Raw genomic sequence first — 14,080 nt, forward strand, 5'->3', positions numbered from 1 at the left:
TAGATACACATTTATTTGGGTGCTGCTTTGGAAAGTGTGGGCTTATTTTCGTACTTGTATACGTCGCATAATATCAGATTTGGCAACTAATGCTTTATTACTTTCCAAACAAATTTTCTATACTTTTTATTGTTCAACTGTTTAACAGTTGAGAGGAGAATTTTCACATTCTTATGTCAATTACTTTCGTGTGTTGCAGGTAGGCCGATAATCCGTTGGCTAATCTGGATACCAAAGTTGCCAACTATTTTGAGTTATTATGCTTCGTTGAAATTTATTTGGACGACTGCCTCCAGATATATGCGAAAAAGATCTGTTTTCGTATTTTTAAAGAAGATATTCATAGGTATTTAGATAATGTTGGAAAGCTCCATCACTGCGGTTATTTACATCGCTTAAATGTTCTGTTGCTATTAAAAAACATTGCGACTAATCAATGCTAGCGCTTCCTTTTCAAATATTCTACAGCAAAACCGCATTTTTAACTTTATTATGATTCGCTTTAAAAATGATGAAAGCTTGTTATGGAAGTCAGTAGTTTCGGCCGTATTATTGGTCACTCCTATTTGAAGTTGGGTCATCCATGCAGTTTTCTTCGAATTATTTATTTATCATTGAGAACTACCTTTCATATGTGAGGTGCAACTCTGTGAGGTATGGAAACCCTTTTCCTCCTACACGGTACCCATTAATGAAATACCTCGAATAGACCGTAAGTTGTCTAAATCCCTGTTGGGGATCGGAACAACTTGATTTGTCTGCTTGACCACAACCTCATTTCCTCGTAGCAAAACCTGTATGTACAGGGTCTATGGAAACATGAAGGTATTCTCCCTGCTTTGATGTTCGTCAACTTGGCATGTCACTCACAATCTCCATGATTTATCGACACAGAACGACTTAAAACAAGGGAAATTTTTACTCAGAAGCCATCCTAATCAATAAAACCTGTTTTATGTTGCTTTCCTTTCTGCGAAGGTTTGCTTGTAGGCATTGAGGGATCAAGCGTCGTCCTAGCCTTTCGATTGGAAAAGAGTTCGGCTTGAGATTTATTGTCTGGTAGTTCGGGCGCTCGCTTTGTTAAACACCAATGAAGATGTGAAGGTGGCGTTTCAAGTTTTTCTCCCTTTTTAATTTGAGCAAACCTCGTTGAAGTGTGCCTACAAAATGCTTCATTTGTACATTTGATTGAGGATGGTGCTGTGTAATAAAAATGTGTGCTACTTTAGAACGACTACGTTCTGGTGAGTTAACTTGAGGACCCCTCGTATAAACCTAATTCCACGGTCTTCTTAAGACACTGATTGATTTCCTGACCACAATCAGAGCCCCACTGCGGCAAGCAACAAGGGTACCAGTCTTGTCTGTTTAGACATACTCGCAACCCCCATGGGACGTCCACTAGGGGCCAACCGCTAATAACCAGGTTGAGAGCATATACTCCATGAATTCTCTTGGGAAATATGAACTCAGAGGGTCATCCCGGTTGTCATGCTACCAGTTAACCTCTGGTGAAGCTCCGTGGCCGAAGCCACTTCAGTTGAGTCCCCGTGCAGACTCGGATCTGATCGCGCTAATTGGACCTTCAACTATTGCATCCTGACCATCAAGTCAATGTGCGTTTCCCGATGCCACCACGTGAAGGTTGTCCTTAGCCACTTCGTTTTGATTCGGCCGACAGGGTTGCTTTCCCGTCTTCCTTCTCGCCACCTTAGAGTGTCCCTACATTAGACTAGACTTTTTTGAACTTAATTCGACTTGAATTAAATTCCATTGTCACTGACATAGCTGCGAACAATTTGCTTAGAACTTCAATAGTTGGTAAAGAAGTGGATAAGCATGACTATTTCTGGTAATGTGGAGTAGACATCGACAATTACAGGAAAGTATTTTCCTTAAAAGAATCCTGCAAAGTTGATATGAATCTGTTGCCATGGTTGAGTCGCATTCGATCAAGAGGAGGGTTCGGCTTTGATGTTCAAGAGCAGCGACGTATGTTGAACATCGACGAGCATTGTATAGTAGAAATAAATGAGAGCCAGACATATCATACTTCGGATGTCAGGATATCAAGGGTGAAAATGAGAATGTTAGACAGTAAAGTTGCTCTATGCTTTTTATGGTATCATTTTTAAGTTGTCCTGGGTATATGAATAAAGGGTCTACTCTTTTAAACCATATATCCAAATCAGGGACAATCCTAATCTATTTAATTGCATATGTCGATGTTCCGGGAGCTAGGTGCACCCTCCCTCAGTTCTTTCAATATGTAAGTAACTTGGTCGACGGTGAGTCTGTTCCGACGGTGATGGAAAAGTTGAAGACAATGGGTCATTTGTGGATAACGTAGTGAATGACAAGTTGAAGAAGTCTATCGTTGTTATCCTGCTCGCTAGAAAGAGCTAGTGACCCGAAATCGAATACAGTTTGTACGGTAGAAATTGCTCTTTCTTCATTCGACATTGGATGATTTCCAGTGAGATTGGATAGTGCATCAGCTTGACAAAATGTTGCAGGTTTCTGGTGTGCAATGTCGAAGTCCGAAGCAGGGAGAGTGATTTCTTAGCACTGTAAAAAAATTTGCTATGTGTGTAGGAATCCTTTTATTGTTCCCGGAAATTGAAAGTAAAGAGTTTTGCTCAGCCAGTATTAGAACCTCAAGAAGCATCCCGGGCTCGGTTTTCCCTCCCTACGTACCTGGTCCTCGTCCACTGTTGTCAAAAAGGAGCCAAGGGTATTTGATTTGAAACGTAAACATTTTCTAAACCAATTTTATGCTCCTAATTCTGAATGCAACGGATCACTTGTGTAGATGTTCTTCTTGTTCCTCCATGAGTTTACTGATAACGGCATGACCATCAGTCTCCGTGATTGATTAAAAAAGATTTGTCGTCCATTGGATTTCGAAACTAAGACAATGAACTCATGATTTATTTCGACGCTGCAAAGCTTCGTAGAAGGTTCATCATACTCCACTTGCGTTGGAAAATCTTTATAATCTTTAGGAGAGCAAATCCCTTGTTTATTACCGAATACGAATTATCGAGCCCTGTCGAACAATCTATGCACATTTTGAATGATCCATGCTAATCTTCACATAACTAACCGGTATCCCATATCTGGCCTAGACCTGCTTTAGTTTTTGCGACGAGGTCCACCAATTCGATATCCCTAAAAGCTGTCTGGCTTCCAGGCCTACGTTGGCTCCATTGCACAGATTGCGCCACCTCCTCTACCTGGATGAAAGTAGATTGTGGAACAACGTCATAGGTACCTCCATCAAAAAATTCAAAATCGCAATGTCAGCGTCGCCTATATAACGACGAAATTTACGAGCGATACCACGACGGTCTGGCTGTGGATAAAATCAGGTTCAATCGGTTGGGGTGGGTGTAGATATTGTATTGTAGATTTAGAATAAAACAGCATGCTGACAGAAGAACTCTGCCTGCTGTATGGCAATTCCAGACCCCATGCGGTCAACGCCACGAAACAAATTGTGGACTCATTTGGATGGGACATTTTGAATTATCCTCCGAAAAAAGGCTTTCAGCGGGGATCAAGAGGAGGGGGGGGGTGCTGTTTTAAGATTTTTGGTGCCAGACATCAAAATATTCCAAAATGGACGACGTGTGGGTCGCCCCAAGAGGACTGGGGGTAGAATAATAGAGAAAAACTGTGGGTGTCCCAGGAAGCCTTGAGGTGAGCTGAAGCGATGGCGCGTAAATGTGGTTGACGCGGTATTCCTCACCAAGGAGTAATCGGCAACCAAATTTGATGATGAAGGGATTTACTGATAACAAAAGAAATCAACCTTGGCAACAGAAGGCAACCTTGCCGGCTTTCGCTTCGGACGTCTAATTCTCTGAAATTTTACCTCGATGCAACACGTGATATTTTGCGCGGTCATATGTTGCTCCCCCTCCCTACGTAAATCATTTGAATGCACTGTTTACGCTGTCGAAAATATTCTCGGAATCGATGAATGACAAGTGGAAAAGAGATATGAACGCCGCACACAATTTCAAAATGATCCAAAGGGTGTTAATGTGGTCGAAACAGAATAATCTAGCTTCCTCAACTTTCTTTAATGTATCCCAGGATAATTTTAAATATTATTTTTGCGACAGTAGGGGTTAGGCCAATACTCCCCAATTGTTACACTCAAGGTGGGTGCACTATTTTGAAATTTTAATGATCATTTTCATTTTTCACATGGAAGGAACATGGAATTCTGTAGGGAGACTATCAAGGCCATAAGAACTGAAGATTCACTAAATGTTACTTCCACTTCTTGAGCTGCTCACTGTCGCGAATAAGGAATAAACCGCGACCGTCTTTTACTGAACCGTCGAAAGACTTACGACCGAAAGGGAAATTAATAGTGTATATCCCTGCCTCCCTGACAAGCGCAATTATAGATTCCCTTCTGTCACGGTGCACACTTTCGCTCCCACTCACAGCGAAAATAAGAGCCTTCAGTTTTATACTCTTGTCGATCCGCTTCCAAGTTTAAGCTGTCAAGCTGTCAGGCAGATCTTATGGTGCCTTTTCGGAGCATGGTCAACCACTTGACTTACATATGAGAAATGAGCACCTTTGATAGCTACCCAATATTCAACAATTTTCTTCGGCGTGCTGTTCAACATATCTCAAAAGTAGATTATGTTGATCTTTGAGAATTGAGGTCTCCAACTCCGCGAAAAAATGCAGACGCAATACATAAGCAAAGGAAAGCAACCATCTAGAGATGATCTCGTTCGAGGCGGATCTCAGTATCTTTCTGGTTTCATACATCTAGAAGTGAACTACTAAGTCCTAAAATCCAACTGACCTTATGGTAGACTGTACTTGAACAATATGCCGCTAATAGCGAGGTACTCTTGAGATGTTCCTCATCCTGAACCTTAACCTCGCAGTGAATATGGCTCAAACTGGTCCACAGAACATGAGAGCGCGCTTAGAGGATACGATAAGCATTAACCGGACAGACACCGGATTCGTGCTTACTTCAGATAGGCTTACCAGAATACAGTATCACAGTGCCAGATGAGGGAGAGGAGTGTTGCCCAGTCTTTCCATTTTATCTCGGTGAACTACAGAGCAAGTGAGCATTCTGAATAGTCTCGATTCCGTCTTCGAGGAGTGTTTGAGCACCCTAAAATACAACCAGTAACCGTTGGCGAAAGAAGAAGTTCGTAAGCGAAAGATGAGTCGTATCCCGAGCATAAATAATTTCTCTATTCGTGTTAGTCGCTTTGTGTGACAAGCAGGGAATAGGGGACCACTACCTCAGGATAGCATCGAGTTTCACTCTTAACAGTAAATAATGCGGGTGAAGTTGGCCGCATCTACTCTCTGAGACGCTAAGGTCTTCACATCTCGACAATGATTGCCCTAACAATAAGCTTATTAATGATTTGAAGATAGCTCTTTCGAGCGCTGTAACTTTTTGTGAAGTGGTCGTTATGGATTTTTAGCGGGGGAGAAAGACAGGATCTTTTTCTTCCGCTTAGATACTCCCTTTATCCTCCTCTTGCCATGGTGGGGTTGGCAAATAAAACTTTACCATAATGAAGTCAAAATACCTCCGCCCCCCATTTGAAACGTCATAACTTTCTAAACACGGAGGGGGGGAGGGGAGCGTGACCGATGGGGTTTGAGAGTGAGAGGACCTCCCGCTTTTCCCTTTATACGCCCCCATGGGGATAGGGTTCATCGTTTTGTCATGAAAATTGCCCCACTTTCATTCAGCACGGCTTTAGAGAGGGGTTAAGAGCGGGGCCTGCCTATGCGAAAGACTCGACAAAGTGGTTTTGCTCGGTTGTACGTCGTGGAAACACTTAAACGGAAGGCCATATGCTACCAGCCGTTTTCCTTAGATTTTGGTGCTCCAGATAAATGTTTGTTTAGATCCGTGGATCATGGTCAGTCTAACCATAAGTGTAGAAGGGATTGTCAAGAATGGGTTGATTCATGGATTGCATCTAATGCCGAGGCTTCCTTTTGAAGCAGTAGCCGTTTCCTAGACAAAAACAAAAGAAAACGGAAAAGATTGATATAAAACAATTTAAAATACTTTAACAAATCTGTTTTTTTCCTTTAATAAAATTATAATTTTTTTCTTGAATAACGCTGCAATTAATTGCGACTTCCAATACTAAATTATTGATCTTTATTTTAGCCTTTGTTCCAGGCCTCGGGGTCGACCCAGTTATATTAAATTATTGATAGCAATTCAATTGCAAATTTAACTTTTTTGTTGCATAATTGAAGAAAAAAAACGGTGTAAAAACCATTTATCTTCAATTATAACTCCTCAAATCATTCCAATCGGTATTTCTCCACGTTGGTCGATATTCAATTTACAATTCTCTAAAAACGTGCAATAAAGTCATTATTAAATCAGTAATTACAAAAACTGTGATTGCCTATTCATCTTTTATTTAACATGATATTAGGAAATAGATTTTAGCTCTAGATTCCCGGAAAAAAAAACGTGGGAATTGACACCTCTTTACAATACAATGCAATTCAAGCTAACTCTTCCTTTCAACTATGCAATTTAATCTAAATAACAATAATTTATACAATATAAGAAAAATCGTAGAAATTTCACCGTTGAACAGAGAAAACTCTCACACATGATTACATTCACAATTGTTTCTATTATTTTTATTCTGCGAAAAATTGTTTGTGGTTTTCTTTTTATTTTTATGCAATGCAAAAGAAAATGGACTCACTTTGGATTTTACGTCATTTTGTGTAATGATGCCATTATGTTTTTATTACTTTCATTGCTTTTAAATTGGTTGAATTTAACAGAAAATTGATGGTATTCGATGGTATTTTAACGTAGGTCTTTTTCTTCTTCTCTACTTTCAGGTAATTCGATTTTAAAAGGTGATTTTTATGATGGTATATTGGAACAGCAAATTGCTTTCTTCTGGTATGATTTGAACAAGAAAAATAGGCAAGCAATTAACCCTGGATGCGGATTGTAAGGTAGACCTTATTATCAAATTTTATTAGAAAGTTCCACGTGGGTTCCAAATGGGCCAAAGTACTTAGTGATTTGTAGCATAGTTTTGAAATGTTTTAGATAACCTTCTCAATTTATCTCTCCAATTTTAGCTCTCATCAGAAGGGCAGTAAAACTCGTTTTCTAACGAAAATGTGTAGTTACAAAGTAGTGCTAAAAAGTCATGGCAGCTCTGAAAACAGCTGGGGGCAATCAATAATTTGTAAAATGAAGGCTGTTTTTTAAGTTGCAGCCCCAATCTCTATACTATCTCAGCCTCTTAGACGACCACCCGAATCAATTCTTGTCAACTACTAGCACAGACCCAAAAATTGGCTAGTGTTGATCATATGGGTTCGTTGGTACTTGGTAAATTGTCCTGTCTGTATATTACTATGTTGGCTAGAGCTGCAATATCCCGGTTTCTTTGATAATTCTCTTCTGTAAACCCCATTTATTAAAATTTTCGTTTCTCATGCTAGATTCGGTACAAATATAACGCAGAAGTTTAAAGGGGGAGAAAATAAGCAACACGATGTCACAGGTAGAGCCTAACTAACCAAAAAATACGGTCCAACACGAGGTGAAGCCCGCAGATGTGATACTTCGCATAACCTTTGACCGAGGCAAATTCATCAGATGCTGCTCTTCTTTCAATCTCCTATCTCAACATCCACTTATTTTAAAATATTCATTTTAAGAATTGTTATTTTGAATCCTGTTTACAAAACTCTCTCATCTTTTAATTTCCCCCCAAAAAATCCTAAACATATTGGAGGTTAAAATAGAATTTTTTTAATATTTCGAAAACGATCATTAACATTTTGTCTTCTTGTTTGCACATAGATTCAATCATGTTGAAATGCATTACTAACATTTGTTTTTGACTAAGGCGAAATTTTGTATGTGCAAAAGTGAATGATGGGACATAGTGGGGCTTCTATTTGGTGGATGCCAGCTCAGTGCAACACAACTGAATCGGTGCTTGGAGAGTGTTATCGGAGTAAGACGGCATTTTGCGAATTTCTGGAGTTGAGATACGTCGTTCATCTGAATTAGTTACGCTTCATCTAATTCTCTTTCTGACTAGCTTCTGTGGTAAACAATATATTTGCCGAGCTTATAAAAAGTATATTTCGATCTAATAGTCGTGTAATTTTAACAGTGGAGGCGACGGTTAAGGTATGGTCTGGCTGCATAATTCATCATATTGGCAATCAACCTGGTGATAATCGTAATACTCATCGTGAGCAAGAAGGTTTCATTCGTGGCTGGCAATCAGCCAGCCGCCTGCATTCGTAAGCAAAATACCTTTTATCGTGCCAAAAAACCTCTGACTAAATCTTCTAAAAATAAAAAGTATTCAGCTCATAGCGGTGGCGTTCTAACTGTTCGAAATGAAATCTTTTATAGGCAAGTCCCACAGAAGAGGGTCTTGGTGGATTACTTATTTCTTTGGGGGAACATTGATTCAGTTTAAGTAATCCTAAAATCATTCGAACGATTAAGACTCGCTGAAGGGTTCATAGCGTGACGATTTTTTTGTGAAAAGTATGAGTTATCCGACCGTCCAGACTGCTCAGAGTTAGTGAAAAGCTTTGTGGAGGTTTTTGAATTTTTCGTTCTTCGCTTTTTTTTAAATCCCCAATGATTTGAATCGGAATCTTCTTACGACGGCCAATCAATTACTGTAGCTATGGAATAATTTGTGAATTCTCGCAAATAAAAAGGTTCATATAGAAACAAACTCAAAGTAGAAAAAGTTGGTGCAGGGCATCTCGCCCCATGGTCTTCGTCGTTACGAGCCCCAAGGAATTGTAAAAAATTGTTTTCGGTTTCATCGAATGCAGTTGTCAAAGTGATTATCGTGTGGCGATTGTCCCGGAATTTGTTGCCTCCGCCCGATGTTTTAGACCACTAGTTTTCGAAGCCCAGTACTTCGAAAAACTCGGTCATCTCAACTTGAAAGGAGCGACTCAGATAGACCGCGTATGAATTTACGTGGATATTACTTAGCTTTTTGAAAGCCTGGGATGAAAATAGCCATCTGTCCGATAAATACAGATCGACAATGGCAATTCACGTATTTACCATACATTGCCCACTCAGAGACCGATCTTTTAAGTTAAGTGGAGCCGGCCTATAATCTGCTTTACAAACAGCCGCATGCTATGAATTCGCCTGCCCTTTATTGTAAAAGTAAGCGCGTACCGAGTGGACTTAGCGGTAATGTTGTGCCACCCCACCCGCTCCATGGCAGAATTTGGGTGATGCATTCGGAATTTGGACATAGTAGTTCGTATTCGCCGACGTTCTCCAGATCGGTCTTCGCCCAAGGCAATATTTCGAATAAATACACCAATGAGGAAACATCGAATACATTCAATACGCCTATTTTATTCTTTCCCGAGAGATGCGATTTCACCACCAGCTTCACACTTTGCTGGAATTCGGACAATAGAGCATCCTTCAGATCACTAAATCGAGCTTTAGTTCCTTGTAGAATTCTTAGGTATATGTGGAAGTCTGTCTCGGTCGTGCTATGTTCGTGATGACCTTTGCAGATAGGTTGGATTCGACAATCCAAATCCACCCGAATATCGCGGCTAAAGATGTCTGTTATTCGTAACAGATTTCTGAGGTAGTCATCAGCACCAGCTTACAACCCGATATCATCTAGGTACATAAAACCATGCCTTCTATCATTCACGCACCAGAGAGGACTCAAAGAACCCCTTAGAAGAGCCTCTCCATATACGAATGGGCACTGAGGTACCCTACCCTAGATTCGACTCGGTAGCCCTTCTTCTCCTCGGACAGAATGTTATTGGACTCAAACTGGTCTCGACCATGTATACTGGTGAGCTCATTGTACCAGAAGTTTTGCATCGGATACAGACCTGTGTCCCGCCAGTTCGCTGAGTTGCTTATGGTTTGCTGAACCTCGTCTTCGGTAACATCCGCTAAATTCGTGCCCGGAATAGTGGCATGGTGAATACTTTCGGTGGTAATGCACTCAGCATGCTGGTCAACTACTGATGTCCACTCCAATATTTTTTTGTTTCCGTTTCCAAAAATTACACTGTCTGGACACTCTGTTGTAATTCCTTGAGTGATCTGAGAAAGCTCCACTGGTTTCCCGTATGCGTTGGATTGTAAACACATCTGGAATGACTTCCACCTTATCGTCGTAACCAACTGCATACAACAGAAGGTTTCTGCTTTAGTCTGTCTAGAATTTTAACTACTTCGCGGCGAGTGTTTCAGTGGGGATGGCATAGTTCCGTAGTTTATTCTTTACCCGATCGCTAGCCTTGGTCATGCTGATTTAAGTCGGCAATGTCCTGTTAATAAGTTGTGTCGACATTTCAGACGAACAATAAAGCGAATCTTATGACCATGTAATCACACACCCCCCAATACACAGGTCTGCAACTACAATCACCTGTGTATTGGGGGATAAGGACCTCTTTAAGCTTTCCTCATTTCATTCTGCGCTCGTGCTGCCAGGTAGTTGGTGGGTGGTTTGCTGGGGAGAGTTTTGATGGCTTGAAGGGATCCGTGTTAATTTTGTCGACCATTACCTCGCCTGATAGCTTTATGACTTGAGAGGACTGAAACTGCGTATGTCCTGAGCAGAGAGCGGTTCGAGCTTTGAATAGACAGCGCATACATGAGGTCAACTAAAGCATCGGTTCCCAGAATTGTGAAGCCTATCCCATTTTTGGACTTTCATCTCACAGCGGGAGGCAAAGTTGTTTAAATCGTATGTGGCTTCCACCCCGTATGGATTTAAAATGATGAAAATTTTAATAATTTTGGGGGTTCTATCAGCAACAGTGTGTTTTTATGATTGTATGGAATTTACTGGAAACAATGACTAACATGTTAGAAGGGACAAGGCGACAGGTCTCTGAGGAGGAGTAGAGAGGAGGATTGAAGACTTTTGGCAATCAGAACTTCTCTCGTCGCCAACAGGGTTCTTTTCGAGGAGGGAGGAAAAAGGTATGGATTTTTTGTGTTTACAGAGGTTAACGAAACGTGAATTACGAAAAGGTAATGATCTTGGTTTTTTTCAAAATTAACGGGCAATTTGAATCTTCTGGGTTGGTTGCTTGTTGACGTAGGATGTCTTCGGTGTCATCCCTGGAGTCCCCTGTTACTACGATAAGGAAATCACCTGCGTAGTGGTGGATCTCCACTTTATTGTGTAGTGCGCTATTGTTTACCGAGGCCTGATGACTGCACATAGACAATTTCCTGTTATACATGATCCTCCAAGTCCATAGGATGATGTCAGGAAAGAGATTCGCGTCTGACATGTCATTCAACAAGAGGAACACATCCATGCTTTCATCAGCCTTACTCATGTCATTTGCACTGAATAAACCTTGCTATTCTCGATGGAGATATGTAGAATACAGGGAAAAAGCGGACGTAGTTCGGTCCAGTTAGGGATTTGAGAAGGTGGATTTACTATGATTTAGAAAGCGAAGGTTGGAAGATATGTATTCTTGTGGCTTCTTAGGGTTCTCCCGCTTGGGCGTGAAACACTGACTAGTTCCTTCCTAAAGACGAGAGGGACTCTTTTCATAATTCTGAATCAGTAGACAAAGTTTTATGATATGAAGGGTTTTTGAAAGAGCGCTTTCATTAGAGTTCTGAACAAAACTGTTTATGTTATCGGCGCTGTCAAAGATTACTCTCACCCTCGCAACTTTACACCTTTTTTACATCCAAAATGCCTTTTATCTTGGCGGTGCTAGTTAACTCAAAGAATTTCAGCCCGTTGAGACTCATTCTCCTAGCATACTCGAGGACGACTCCATCTACCAGCATGTCGTCTGGTTGGCGGATTTCCGGAAACTCCGGAAAGACTTCTTTCAGCATTAGGCATTCTTTCTCTTTTGAACCACTGTGTGGTTGGGCTTGGACTCTCTTTATGGGAAGGAGATATGAATCTATCCCTGATTGATCTACGATCCTTTTTTAGTTTCACATTTACAAAGTCAGATTCCTTGGGGAGAAGAGACACTGAAGGCCAGATTGTCACTGAGTAGTTCCCACGGAGCATTCGAACTGTCCGAACTTTGTTTAGGTTGGATCCGAACCTTATGGCTAGGGTGGGATCTGTCTCTAAAACTGACAAACAATTACAATTAATTACTAGTAGATCTGAAAATTAACCCTAGTTGGTTCCCACTGTAGAGTAGTTTAGGGATCAATGAAGTCGAGAATAACTTCACAAACAATCACTTTCACAGCTATTATAGCTATTATATAGGTTAGTTTCCTTTTTCACGAATTCAGGTGCGCATTGTATGCTTCGTAGCCACGCAGCGTTGAATAGGTTGAAGATTATTATTATAGAGGAGTGTTGTGCGAAATGAGCACTGAAGTTGAGTAATTACCCAAAAACAATTGAAGTAGGAAATGAATAATCTAAAATTGAACCATATTTTGCATGAGGACCTTTCAATTATTATTTTGAGTCATCTTTCGCATGTTTGGCAAACCTCCTATTCAATGTTTATTTAATTTCCAAATAAATTGCATGCAATAAAGACGTATAACATAAAAATTTCACATAATAAAGACCAATCAAAAATAGTCAAATTCATGAAGGAAATTCGTCAGGGAGCGGCTCCATTGAAGTTAAATTCCCGGAGCTCTTTCATCCATTACCGGCAGACCACTTTTATTGCTTTTCGAAAAAGTTCTATAAGTTAATAATCTTTCAAGCGGAGTACCCAGTACCCAGTTGGATTATGCCCTAATTAATTAACCATATTTCGTTTGACCTAATTTTTCATCGAAAATTCTCTAAGGGTAGCAATTTTCGTGCTTTGTTGCTGGTAGACTTTTCTATTCAGCGTGGTGGTGGCCTTATTATGTGGAGAAGAATTCATTTCATTATGGAAACGTGAATTTATGATGCCTCGAATTTTTGTTCCTTTCACTTTATAGTTGCCAAGAGAAGTTAATTTTCTAGTTATTTTTCGAACTCCATAGAAGACATACAATTATGAAAAGCAATTTAAATTTCCATAATGCAGCCTCATTTCTGCATGCTTATTGACATTTTCTTAACTGCATCGAGGACCTTATTAAAATGCGGTACCAATTTTCTCCGGGATCTTCACTATACATTTTATTTGAGTTTGACTTGCATATTTCCACATCATCGTTTATTTCTTCCATTATATTGCTGGGGGTTGATTTTATCCGTTCGCTTGTATGTGCATTCATATATCACAAATTTCATATGCAAAGCAAGTTAGTCGAGTGAAAAATTCAATTTTTCTTCCTTAACGAAACTGGAAGACGGTACTTATTATGCGATGTCGAGAATAATGCTCAGATCCGGAATAGTTTTTGTTCTGGAATATGGGATGTGGTCGCGGGAGTTATAAGGGATATGAATGCATTCATCTGGCTTTGTTTAGGGAAGTTTGCTTTGCGCGTTATAATGAATTACTACTAATATCAAAGGATTGGACTTATAGAAACTGATTGAAAACAAGCCGGATGAGATGTTGGCGTCTTTTGCCGTTCATCTTATAGATGATGTAGAATTCGTTTGTTTGGAAACTGCTTGTGATGAAACCTAGTATGTAAAATAGAGAGCTTTCCAAAAAACATACATATTCAGATCTACGCCATCGCTCCATCTCAGGCAGGGTCTGCCTCGTCTTCTTTTTCTATCATAGATATTGCCCTTAGAGACTTTTCAGGCTGGATCATCCTCATCCATACAGATTAGGTTATCGGCTCACCGCAGCCTGTTGAGCCGGACTTTATCCACATGGTCATGGTATCGTTCATAGATTTCGTCGTTATGTAAGCGACGGAATCGTCCATCCTCATGTAGGGGGCCAAAAATTCTTCGCAGAATTCTTCTCTCGAACGCGACCAAGGGTTCGAATTTTTTCATGCTAAGAACCCAAATCTTCGAGGAATATATGAGAACTGGAAAGATCATAGTCTTGTACAGTAAGAGCTTTGACTAAGACGTGGTGAGACGTTTCGAGCGAAACAGTTTTTGTAAGCTTCAAATAG

General features: G+C 40.3%; 1 protein-coding gene across 7 annotated transcripts in view; it reads left to right on the plus strand.

Annotated features, from left to right (window-relative positions):
* LOC119649162 (supervillin) overlaps positions 1–14,080 on the plus strand; it is an 838,258-nt gene that overhangs the window by 338,611 nt on the left and 485,567 nt on the right. For 5 of the 7 annotated variants that reach the window (XM_038051179.1, XM_038051177.1, XM_038051182.1 and 2 more), the window contains one exon: positions 200–346. The exons of the other annotated variants lie outside the window; for them this stretch is intronic. In XM_038051179.1, coding sequence (XP_037907107.1) covers positions 200–346 — 147 coding nt within the window. The remainder of the gene's footprint in view (positions 1–199; positions 347–14,080) is intronic. 7 annotated transcript variants of the gene reach the window in all.

This window comes from Hermetia illucens, chromosome 2 (genome assembly GCF_905115235.1).
Source record: "Hermetia illucens chromosome 2, iHerIll2.2.curated.20191125, whole genome shotgun sequence".
Lineage (NCBI taxonomy): Eukaryota > Metazoa > Arthropoda > Insecta > Diptera > Stratiomyidae > Hermetia > Hermetia illucens.